The sequence below is a fragment of the Neofelis nebulosa genome, chromosome 13, assembly GCF_028018385.1.
Source record: "Neofelis nebulosa isolate mNeoNeb1 chromosome 13, mNeoNeb1.pri, whole genome shotgun sequence".
Classification (NCBI taxonomy): Eukaryota; Metazoa; Chordata; class Mammalia; order Carnivora; family Felidae; genus Neofelis; species Neofelis nebulosa.
Genome location: NC_080794.1, coordinates 10,514,858 through 10,527,777, shown reverse-complemented (window position 1 = coordinate 10,527,777; position 12,920 = coordinate 10,514,858). Strand labels below are relative to the sequence as shown.

Genomic DNA, 12,920 nt, shown 5'->3' with positions numbered 1-12,920 from the left:
TTAGGGCAAACAATGTGTGATAAATGATGCTGTGAAATCCTCCTACTTGAGAACTAGTTATTGTTTATTTTTGCAACATTTATGTGATGGGATGTATCTCCTTGGCTATAAAAAAGGGTGAGATTTCTTTCTGTCCTTGGATTGTCTTTGATCTATATCCCGCCATTCAATGATAAGATTGTTTTATTTGTCTTCTGCCTGAGTGGTTAAGTTTTCTAGGTTCGGAGATTTGTTTTAAATTAGATTTCCCTAACAGTTTTGGCGATAAGGATGGTGATTCCTGACCACTCTAATGCTAAATCGGGTATGCTTTCTCATCAATGAATGTCTGAAAGGACGAACGAAATAAGAGAGGTATGATACTGTCGATGTTACAATGTAAATAGAACACAGACTGTCTCTGGAAGAAATTCTGCAGGTGCATTTTGCAGTAGAAGAAACTGCTAGGAGAGCCAATTCATCAGGGAAATGGAATTAATGAAAGAGGTGTGTATTTAGATTCTTAGCATTCATTTCGGATAAGCAATGAGTCAAACTGTACTATCGGTGCCTCCTGCTTGTACCTTATTTGCTAAATCGGGCAGTTATACCCAAAGTCTCCTAAGCCTGAAGGCTGATTCCGAAGGAGGTGTCGCCAGGGTCTTAGGAAACTCAGCGCGCGCTTCCTGCTCCAGCGCAGGAGCTGCTCGGAGCCTTCTGCGCATGTGCGCTGCGCTCCTCCCGGTGGTTCACGTCGCCGCCGCGGCATCGCGAGAAGACGGTCCCGGATGCGCTCGCGACTGAGGGCCTGGGGGCAGGCGGGGAGGACGTGGTGGGTGAGACCCCGGTGGCTCTGGTGGTTGTTGGTGACCCGTGGGACGGAGGCCCCGCGCGGGAGGGGCCGCTGACGGAGGAAACGGCTCGGTGCCTGAGCGCGGGGTGAGTCCTGCTCCGTCTGTATGCATCGAATGAGAACCAGCGCGTCCCCGCGCTTGTTACACAGCGAAGGTTCGTGGTGTTGTCTCCGAGGTGAAGGGTCGCCCGAGGCCTCGGTAAGACCGGCGGAAACTGGCCTGGGGGCGCTCGTGGGTGGTCGCTTCTCTCCTGGGGGGGGGGGGACCTCGTTCTTCTTCACTAGGGTCCGTCTTCGTCCTCCCAGCCACCGGTGGTCAGTGTCCCGTTCCCATGGTAACCGCATAAAGCCCTGTGGGAGGTGACGGAAGCCCAGGTGGCGAAGGAGTAGATGCGTTCTCTGCCTCATCCTCTGTCTGGCATCAAACCTGAGAGCGAGGCCGACGCAGTAGCTGCAGGAGCCCTGACCTCTCCTGGGGAGTAATTTTCAAGTGAACGTGGCCTTGCATTGGGGGAATTCATTGTTGTTTCTGGAGACCCCAAATGATGGCGTCCAGGTCCCGCCGGCACCCTGCAGCCTTGCCTGTGCCCTGGGTAGCAGCAGTTTGCGTTCTGTAGAAGGTCCAGCTTGCGATTCAGGGTTACAGGAAGGGCCAATAGCTTTCGATCTTGGGTAAGGATTCTAACTGGCTATGCTCAGTTTTCCTGGAACAGGGCAGCTCTTGTGAGGGAAGAAGGGGGCCCCCAAGAGCAGGAATCCCTCCTAGGACAGTCGGTCAGTTGGCCCCAGACCGCAGCAGAAATGCAGAGCGAATGTGGAAGGAGCAAAGACCCTTGCCAGTACCGCCGTCGTGTCGAGATCCTCGCAGACTGGGTGACGGTGTTCGTTCTGGGCCAGCTTTCAGGAGGGACGGAAGCTGTGGCTGGGAGAGGAGGGTGAAGCAAAAGGAACAGAGAATACTTAACTGCTCGCGAGGGAGGTGTGGGGGCATCATGTGGAAGGAAGGGTTGCCAGCCGAGTGGAAGGAAACCACCTCTTTCATCCCTTCCTTCTTTGCTCCACCCCCAGATTCTGAGCCCTTGGCACAGGACAGCACAACTAGCCATGGGCTGAATGCTCCCTCTGTCCCGATCTGATAGAATCCGAGATGGTACTGCAGGAGAGGCCTTTAGGTCTCAGTGACCGCTCATAGTCACACATTTTGTGCTGGCAAAACCAAAAGCAGACATTGAGTCTCCTGATGGCCCTGGCAGGTGTTTTCTGCTTTGGCAACAGATAAGTCAGAACCAGTTTGTGGTGGTTGTTTTTAATCAAAAGATATGTTCAAGAACCTAAAACTGAGTTAAAGCAACCTTTTTTTTTTCCCCCTTACGAAAAAGATCAGCCCTTAAAATTCGCTCCCTTTTTTCAGAACCTAGTGGGACTCTCTGGTGTGTAATGAATATTACGACTTGAGTATTTTTTGCTCAGCATCAGTTTTCATGAAATCCCTATGTTCCATTCCTTGGCTTGTCTTAATTTGCTTAATTAGTGTACTGTGTTGTTTACCTTTTTCTGGGTTAGAGTGTACGTTGTTAGTAACTCAGTAAAAAAAATTATTATTATTTTTTTTTTTTGAAAAAAATTTTTTTTGAGAGAAAGCGTGCGTGCACAACATGGGAAGGGGCAGAGAGGAAGAGAGAGAGAATCCCAAGCAGGCTCTGCACTGTCAACGCAGAGCCTGAAGCGGGGCTCGAACTCACAGACTGTGAGATCCATGACCTGAGCCAAAAATCAAGAGCTGGATGCTTAACCGACTGAGCCACCCAGGTGCCCCAACAAAATTTAAGTATTTTATCTTTAGTACGTCTCTACCCAACATGGGGGTCAAATCTACAACCCGAGATCAAGAGTCGCTGGCCCCACCTACTGAGCCTCCAGGCACCCCGAAAACAAATGTTTTTACATTTAAAAACGAGTGAGTCTCAGCCCTCCGGAATTGTTCCTGGGCTGCTCCCTCCCTTCCTCTCATCCTTTCTGTCCCTTCTCAAAGCATCTCCCCTTCAGAGCTGCTTTGCCAGCAGCTACGTGGAATTTTGTAGGCCGGTGGCATCTCACGATCCGTCTTTCCTTCTCAGCTGTGCCCTCCTGGCTATCCCCACTCTTCCAGGGCCAGCAGAAGATGATCACATCCCAGGTGAGTTGTTCATTTACTCACAGTTTTGCCTAACAGTGATTATGTGAGGTTGATACAATTTGTGTGAGGTTTATTATAAAACGTCTATACCTTCACATGAAATAGTACAAATAAAAATGTTAACATCAGGGAAGATATAGAGCACAAGTCCACAAGTTACAGTACATGGGCCAAATACAGCCTGCTGCCTCTTTTTCTATGGCCCACAAATTAAACAGAAACAAATCAAGAGTGATTTTTTTTTTTGTGATATGAAATTCAGATTTAAGTGTCTCTGAAGCTTTATTGGGACATAGCTGCACTCATTTACTTGTGGCTGTGATTGCTTTCATATTACAGGGGTAGAGTTGAGTGATTGTGACAGAGATGGTATAGCTCGGCAAGCCTAAAATACTCGCTAAGTGGCCGTTTACGGAAAAGGTTTGCTGTTTGCCGACCTCTGATACAGTAGGGCAAAGATGCCCTGTGGATAAATGCACACCTTGAGATCTTACTGAGTTTTGAAACTGGAACATAAACAGGTTTTTTGATAACCTTCATTTGGTGACATTGTGTCCCTTCCAGTGACAATCCTGCAGTTACTAAAAAAGTGGTAGGAATAAAGTGAATAATTCTCGTCCAATTCAGAGGAAAATTTGAGTTGCACGTGAATTGTGCCAGCATTAGGACTCATGGTTGTTCAAAGAAGGAGCGAATTTGGACAGACCATGATGATCTAGGATGGTCCGTAGGAGGAGGTAGGCTTTGTGACTGCCCTGGGGACTGGGCAGAATCTAAATTTTTGCAGAGTCTGGTGAGGGATTCCACTCTTATAGTTGTGGTAAAATACACATGATGTGTAATTCACCCTTAAACCTTTTTAAAGTGTAGAATTGAGTTGCACTTAATACATTTACAATGTTGTACAACCATAACTGCCATCTCCTGTCAGAATAGTTTCATCACACCGGAAAGAAACCTCATACTTTTAATAAGCAGTGCCGTGACTTAATGAACAATTCCTCCCCAGTCTCCCCAGCCCCTAGCAACCACTAATCTACTTTCTGTTCGTGGATTTGTCTGTTCTGGATATCTGATATAAATGGATAGTCTTTCATGTGTGACTTCTTTCACTTCCTTTAATGTTTTCAAGACCCACCCATGTTGTAGCATGTTATCATTACTTCATCTGCTTTTGTGACTGAGTGATATTCCCTTGTGTGTATACACCACCTTTTGTGTGTCCATCAGTTGATGGGCATTTGGAGTGATTCCATGTTTGGCTACTGAGAATAGTGCTGCTGTGAGGATTCACGTACAAGCTTTTGTTGAAGACCTATTTCACTTTCCTGGGAGTAACATTGATGGCGCATTCTATGTTTAACGTATTGTGAAGCCGCCAAACTGTGTTCTGCAGCAAGGTCCCTTGCAAGTCCATGTGAATTTTAGATTAGCCTTTCTATTTCTACAAAACAAACAAAGAAACAAAACAAAACACACACACACACAAAACACACAACACACAAAACAAAAACCCTAAAGCTGTTGAGATTTTGATAAGGATTGCATTGAATCTGTATATCACTTTGGGGATGTTTTATAATCCGTGAATGTGAGGTGTTTTTCCATTTGCCTAGGTCTTCTTTAATTTCTTTCAGCAATATTTTGTAGTTTTCAGTGTGCAAATCTTACAACCGCTTGCTTAAATTTATTCTTAAGTATTTTATTCTTTTAGATGCTGTTGTAAGTGGAATTGTTTTCTTTTTTATTTTTTTTAATTTTTTTTTTAACGTTTATTTATTTTGAGAGAGACAGAGACAGAATGCGAGTGGGTTAGGGGCAGAGAGAGAGGGAGACACAGAATCCGAAGCAGGCTCCAGGCTCCGAGCCGTCAGCACAGAGCCCGATGCGGGGCTCGAACCCATGAGCTGTGAGATCATGACCTGAGCCGAAGTCGGACGCTCAACCGACTGAGCCACCCAGGTGCCCCAGTGGAATTGTTTTCTTAATGCAACTCTGATTAATTTCTCTTTCAACTTAGTTGAAAGCAGATAACTGAAAACACTTGATTGTAAAAGGAGATATTATCCATTCTCACTCACCAGTCAGTCGTTCCATCCTCTGATATCCTGGAGGTTTTGCGTCATGGGGGTAATGCACCTTAGTGAGATTTTACATGTTCTTTGTGAATATATTTTTTAGTAAAGAACATGTGACTAGACATTTTTAGCCCAATATGAAATGCTATGTCTTTTATATTGGGAATTTAATGTTTCCTTTTTGTTGTAGTTAGTGATACGTGGTTTTAACTCCATCTTTCATTGCAATTTTATTGTCCACACCTTCTTCTTACATATTAAAAAAACTCCAATATATTGAGGTGAAATTCATATCGCAAAATTATTATTATTTTTTTTGAGAGAGAGAGAGAAAGAGCAGGAGCATGCATGCCAGGAGGGGTAAGGAAGGAGGGAGGGAGAGAATCTTAAGCAGACTCCACACCTAGTGTAGAGCCTGATGATGTGGGGCTCCATCTCACAACCATGGTATGATCATGGCGTGAGCTGAAATCAAGTAGGAGGCTCAACTGACTGAGCCACCCAGGTGCCCCCAAAACAAAATGATTTTAAAGCAACCAAGTCAAATCAGTACATTTACTACACAGTGTTATGAAACCACTACCTTTATTGAGTTTCAAAATATTCCCATCATTCTAAATAAAGCCCTTTACTCATTAATAAGTTTCTCCCTGTTCTTCTATTCACCCAACCCCTGGCAACCAACAATTTGTGTTGTGTCTCTATGGGTTGATCTGTTGTGAATATTTATTACAAGTGGAGTCATTCAGCATATGGCCATTTGTGTCTGGCTTCTTTCACTTAGCATGTTTCCAGGGTGTGTCCCTGTTTAGTACATGTCAGTACATTATTACTTTTTTCTTTTTTAATTGTGGCAAAATACAAATAACATAAAATTTACCATCTTAAACACTTTTAAGTGTACACTTAAGTGGTATTAAATACATTCATGTTGTTGTGTGTCTGTCACTACCATCCATCCCCATACTTTTTTCATCTTGTAAAACTGAAATTCTATACCTATTAAACAATAACTCCCCAATCCCCTACCTCCAGGTGCTGGAAACCACTGTTACAACTTCCTGTTTCTATAATTTGACTACTCTGAGTACCTCCTATTAGTGAAATCCTGTAGTCTTTGTCCTTTTGTGACTGGCTTATTTCGCTTAGCATTACGTCCTCAAGATTCATCCATGTTGTAGCGTATTGCAGGGTTTTTTCCATTTTTAAGGCTGAGTGATATCCCATTGTACGTATATGCACATTATGCTTGTCCATTCACCTGTCCGTGGACACCTGAGTTGCTTCCATGTTTCCGCTATTGTGAATAATGATGCTGCCGTGAGCACGAGTGTGCAGACGTGTGGTTGAGACCTCCTCTTGGGTATATACCTCGAAGGAAAATTGCTGGGCCGTAAGGTAATTCTAGTTTCACTTTTGAGGAAGCTCCATCCTGTTTCTACAATGGTTGTACCGCTTTACACTGTCAGCAGCAGAGCACGGGAGTTCCATTTCCTCTGCATCCTTGCCAACAGTTGCTTTTTCTTTTTTTGGTAGTAGCAATCTTAATGGGTGTGAGGTGGGATCTTACTGTACCTTTGACTTGTATTTCCTTTGGTATCTTTTCTTGTGTATTGGCCATTTGTGTATCTTCTTTGGAGAAGTATCTGTTCAACTGCATTGCCCATTTTTGAATTGGATTGTTTTGGGTTTTGTTGTTGTTGTTGCTGAATATTAGGAGTTGTCTATATATTCTGGATATTAATTCCTTATCAGATATATGAATTATAAATATTTTTTCCTGTGGATTGACTTTGAACTCTGTGGATAGTATCTTTTGTAGTGAAAATATTTCCATTTTCATGAAAAGTTTGTCAATTTCTTCTTTGTCACCCATGCCTTTGATGTCATCTCCAGGAAAACCTTGCCAAGTCCAGTGTTGTGGATCTTTTGTCCTATGTTTTCTTCTAAGTTTTGTTGTTTTAGATCTTAAATTTAGGTTCTTGGTGTGAGTTGATTTTGTCTATGGTGTTAGGTAAGGGTCCAACTTTATTCTTTTGCATGTGGCTATGCAGTTTTTCTAGTGCCATTTGATGAAAAGACTGTCATTTTCCCATTGAGTGGTCTTGACAGCCTTGTCAAAAATCATTTGACAATATGTGTGAGTGTTTATTTCTGGACTCTTTTTTTCTATTCCATTGGTCTTATTTGTCCCTTTTTATGCTGGTACCATCCTGTTTTGATTGCTGTGGCTTTGTACTAAGTTTTGAAATCAGGAAGTGTAAGTCTTCCAGTTTTGTTGTTTTTCAGGATTGTTGTGGATAGTCTGGTTTCTTTGAATTTTAGGATGGTTTTTTTTTTTTAATTTCTGCAAAAAACGTCATTGGGATTTTGCTAAGGATTTCATTGAAACTGTACATCACTTTGAGTAGTATTGACATTTTAACAAGAAGTTGTCTAATCCATGAACATGGGATGTGTTTCCATTTATTAATTCCTTCTTTAATGCCTTCAGCACTATTTTGTAGTTTTTATTGTGCAGATCTTTTACATCTTTGGTCACAGTAATTCCTAAGATTTTGTTTGATGCTTTGGTAAGTGGAATTGGCTTTGTAATTTCCGTTTCAGGTCGTTCATTGTACCTATATAGAAATGCAACTGAATTTTGTGTGTTGCTGTATCTTGCTACTTTGCTGAATTCATTTAGTTGATGCAGCCGCTTTTTTTGTGGAGTCTTTAGGTTTTTCTACATGTAATATTATTTCATTTGCACAGATGCCTTTACTTTTTCCTTTCTAATTTAGATGCTTTTTATTTCTTTTTCTTGTCTAATGCTCTGACTAGAACATCCAGTCCTGTGTTGAAGACAAATGGTGAAAGCAGGCATCCTGACCTTGCTCCTGATCTGAGAGGAATAGCTTTCCGCCTTTTCACCACTGAGAATAATTTTTCCTGTGTGTGTGTGTGTGTGTGTGTGTGTGTGTGTGTGTGAGAGAGATTTTTGGCTTTTATTATGTGGGGGTATTTCCCTTCTATTCCTCTTTTGTTGACTGCTGTTACAAGAAAGATGGTTGAATTTTGTCAGATGCTTTTTCTGTATCACTTGAGATTGTCATCTGTGGGGTTTTTTTCCTTCATTATATGGATGTGGTGTATTCTATTAATCAATTTTTGTATGTTGAACCATCCTTGCATTCCAGGAATGGATCTACTTGGTCATGGTATATAATAATCCTTTTTTAAAATATAAATTAAATTAAATTTTATTAATTTTTTTGACAGTGAGTGTGGACGTGAGCAGGGATGGGGCAGAGGAAAAGGGAAAGACAGACTCTTAGGCTCCGTGCCCAGTGTGGAGTGTGACAAAGGGCTCGATTTCATGTCCCTGTGATCATGACCTGAGCCAAAATCAAGAGTGGGTTGCTCAACTGACTGAGGCACCCAAGTGCCCCTATTTTATTTTATTTTTTAAAGGAATCATAATTAACATAACAATTTTATATTAGCATAAGGTATACAACATACTGATTCAACAATTGTATACATTAGTGCTTACCACAATAAGTGTAGTCACCAGCTGTTGCCATATGTTATTACAATATTACCGACTTTATTTGCTGTTATATACTTTTCATCTCCAGGATTTATTTAATAACTGGAAGGTTGTAACTCTTAATCCTCTTTCTCTGTTTCACCCATCTACCAACACCTTCCCTTAGCAACTACCGGTTGTTCTCAGTATTTATGGGTCTCTTTTTTGTTTCTTTGTTCATTTGTTTTGTTTTTTAGATTCCACATGGAAGTGAAATCATGTGGTATTTTTCTTTTTCTGTCGGACTTATTTCACTTAGCATAATACCTTTTAGGTCCATCCATTTTGTCACAGATGCCAAGATCTCATTCTTTTTAATGCCTATGTAATATTCCATTGTGTGTGTGTGTATGTGTGTGTGTATATATATACACATATGTATATATGTGTGTACGTATATATACACATATGTATATATGTGTGTACATATATATACACATATGTATATATGTGTGTACATATATACACATATGTATATATGTGTGTACATATATATACACATATGTATATATGTGTGTACATATATACACATATGTATATATGTGTGTACATATATATATACACATATATGTATACACACACACACACACACACATATATATATATATCTCCACACTAAATCTTCTCTATTCTTTCATCTATCAGTGATTCTTCCTTCATTCTTCCTTCCTTCTCTATTCCTTCATCTATCAGGGTTCTTCCATATCTTGGGTATTGTAAATAATACTGCAGTAAGCATAGGAGTGTATGTGTCTTTTCAGATTAAGTTTTTTTTTTTTTTTCTTTTGGCTAAATGCACGGTAGTGGAACTACTGGGTCATATGGTATTTCTATTTTTCTGTTTTTGAGGAGCGTCCATACTGTTTTCCACAGTGATTGCACCAGTTCCATTCCCACCAAAAATTCACATTTTTCTCCACATCCTTGCCAAAATTTGTTATTTCTTTTTGATACTAACCATCCTGACAGGTGTGAGGTGATATCATTGTGGTTTTGATTTGCATTTCTGATGATGAGTGATGTTGAGCATCTTTTCCTGTGTCTGAGAGAGAGAGGGTTAGAGAGAGCAGGAGTAGGGGAGGGGCAGAGAGAGAGGGAGAGACAGAATGGGAAGCAGGCTCTAGGCTCCGAGCTGTCAGCACAAAGCTCAATGTGGGACTCGAACCCACGAACCATGAGATCATGACCTGAGCCAAAGTTGGATGCTTAAGTGACTGAGCCACCCAGGCGCTCCTGTATGTCTGCTTTAATCAGGTGTATAAGTTCTTCATATGTTTTGGATATTAACCTCTTTATTGGATATATCATTTGCAGATATTTCCTCCCATTCACTGGGTTGCCTTTTTGTTTTGTTGATGGTTTTATTTATGCAAAAGCTTTTTATTTTGGTGTAGTTGCAACAGTTTATTTTTGCTGTTACTTCCCTTGCCTGAGGAGACATATCTAGAAAAATGTTTCTATGGCCCATGTCAAAGAAGTTAGTGGGTGTAGTTTTCTTCTAGGAGTTTTATGATTTCAGGGCTGACATTTAGGTCTTTAATCCCTTTTGAGTTTCTTTTTTGTGTATAGTGTAAGAAAGTGGTCCAGTTTAATTCTTTTGCATGGAGCTGTCCAGTTTTCCCGGCACCATTTGTTGAAGAGACTGTCTATTTCACAAAGTTTATTCTTGCTTCCTTTGGCATAGATTAATTGACCATACAGGTTTTGGTTTACTTGTGAGGTCTCGATTCTGTTCCATTGATTTTTGTGTCTATTTTGGTGCCAGTACCATGTGTTTTGATTACTATAGCTTTGTGATATGTAATAATCCTTTTACTATGCTGCTGAATTCTGTTTGGAAATATTTTGTTGAGGACTTTTTACATCCATGTTCATAAAAGATATTGTAGTTTCCTTGTTCTCTTGAAGACAGTTTTTTAAACTAGAAAAGGATTCACCCATTTTCCCCACCCCACCCCCCACCAAGTTGTTCTCTGTATGAGCTTGTTTTTTGTTTTTGTTTTTTTAAGATTCCACATGTAAGAGAGATCACATGGTACTTACTTGTCTTTCTCTTCCTGACTTATTTCACTTAGCATCATGCCATAAAGTCCATCCATGTTGTTGCAAATGGCAAGGTTTCACTCTTTTTCATGGCTGAATCATATTCCATTGTATATACATACCACAATTTCTTTATGCATTCATCCATCAGTGGACAGGTTGTGTCCATATCTTGGATATTGTAAATAATGCTGCTGTGATCATGGGGGTGTATGTATCTTTTTGAGTTAATGTTTTTATTTTTTTGAGGGGGTGGGTAAATATTGGGAAGTGGAATGCCTGGATCATATGGTAGTTCTACTTTTAATTGTCTGGCCTCCATACTGTTTTCCATAGCACCAGTTTACATTCCCACGCACAGTGCCCAGTGTTCCCTTTTGTCTGCATCCTTGTTGACACTTGTTCCTCCTTGTGTTTTTGATAGCCATTCTAACAGGTAGGAGGTAATATCATTGTGGTTTTGATTTGCCTCTCCCTAATGATGAATGATGTTGAGCATCTTTTTTATGGGCCTGTATGTCTTCTCTGAACAATGTGTATTCATATGTTTTTTGCAAGTGAGTTATGTGAGTTCTTTATACATTTTGACTATTAGTCCCTTATGAGATACAGGACTCAGGAATATTTTCTGTGTTCAGTAGGTTTCCTTTCTATTTTTGTTGATGATTTTCTTTGGTGTGCAAAGAAACATTTTAGTTATGATGTACTCCTATTTATTTCTTCTTGTGTTGTTTTTTTACTTTTGGTGTCAAACCTAAAACCATTGCCAAGACCTGTGTCAAGGAGCTTATTATTAGCACTTCTGTTGTTGTTGTTTTTTTTAGGAGTTTTATATGGTTACATGTTTTCCTGTTTTCTTGTATGCCTTGTGATTTTTTTTTTTTTTTTTTTTTTTAATTTTTTTTTTTCAACATTTTTTATTTATTTTTGGGACAGAGAGAGACAGAGCATGAACGGGGGAGGGGCAGAGAGAGAGGGAGACACAGAATCGGAAACAGGCTCCAGGCTCCGAGCCATCAGCCCAGAGCCTGACGCGGGGCTCGAACTCACGGACCGCGAGATCGTGACCTGGCTGAAGTCGGACGCTTAACCGACTGCGCCACCCAGGCGCCCCTGCCTTGTGATTTTTTGATTAAACATTGGGCATTTGAATTTAATAATGTGGTGGCTTGGAAATCAGATTCTCCGCAATCTGCGATGTTTGCTGTATTTTCTTACTGTTTTTGTTTCTTCTTACTTATTTATTGTTTGATGGTGGTAGGCTCTCTTTGTGCCAAGGATCAGCCTGATGTATAAACGTAATGTCTTCTTAGGTGTGGATTCTTTAATTCCTGTGGCAGGTATGTCTTTGCGGGTTTCCTTATGAGAATATCTTCTTTGAGATCAGAAAGAGTATTTTATTCCACTTGGAATTGTCAGAACCAGGGCAGTTCCAAGTACATGTGTGCACTCAGATCTTTTGCATTAAAGAATAAATTGATTCGTCAGTGGTATTTCTACTCTAATCTCTTTTTTACTCTCAAAGTCTAACACAAAACAAGGTATATATATAGTAAAGGTTAGTAACATTATCTGGTCAGTTTTCAACAGCAAAACATGTAAGAATTTGTCTTTGAACATCTTTTTTTTTTCTTTTTTTTCCCCATATTTCCTGATTCTGACTACTTTAGACTGAGCACAATGTGCTTTTGCAGGGATTATTGTCATTCGGGGATGTGACTGTGGGCTTCACTGAGGAGGAGTGGCAGCGCCTGGACCGTGCTCAGAGGACCCTGTACAGGGACGTGATGCTGGAGAACTACAGCCACCTTGTCGCAGTGGGTAGGTAGTGCTTGTTGCTCAGGCAGGCCTCCAGTTTTGTATTTACAGAAACCTGTAGAGTTTTTGTAGACTACAATAATATTTAGCTTTGGAATTTGGAGGCCAAGGATGGTTTATCCCTTTTGGTTGTCACAGGGAATTTGTTTCCCTCTGTCCCGTAACAGGGATTAAATTAAATTTTTTTTATTGTGTAGTCTTTGAGTTATACTGTCGTCCACCTTGAGGAGTCCTGAAACTCCTCCATTTGTCCCACGTGATACGATTCTTATTCACAGGGTTATCCATTCCTAAACCAGAAGTGATCCTCAAGTTGGAGCAAGGAGAGGAGCCATGGATATTAGAGTCCCCAGGCCAGAGTGACCCAGGTGAGTCCGTCAGTGTGAGTCAGTTGGAGTTTAG

General features: G+C 40.9%; 1 protein-coding gene across 13 annotated transcripts in view; it reads left to right on the top strand.

Annotated features, from left to right (window-relative positions):
* The window catches only part of LOC131493669 (zinc finger protein 37A-like), a 126,362-nt gene that overhangs the window by 36,279 nt on the left and 77,163 nt on the right, over positions 1-12,920 (top strand). For 9 of the 13 annotated variants that reach the window (XM_058698292.1, XM_058698282.1, XM_058698284.1 and 6 more), the window contains exons 4-6: positions 2,950-3,008; positions 12,395-12,521; positions 12,797-12,886. In XM_058698292.1, coding sequence (XP_058554275.1) covers positions 2,950-3,008; positions 12,395-12,521; positions 12,797-12,886 — 276 coding nt within the window. Of the gene's footprint in view, positions 1-794; positions 1,032-1,423; positions 1,505-2,949; positions 3,009-12,394; positions 12,522-12,796; positions 12,887-12,920 lie in introns of those variants that run through there. The other 4 variants (XM_058698287.1, XM_058698289.1, XM_058698288.1 and 1 more) reach the window with 4 other exon arrangements.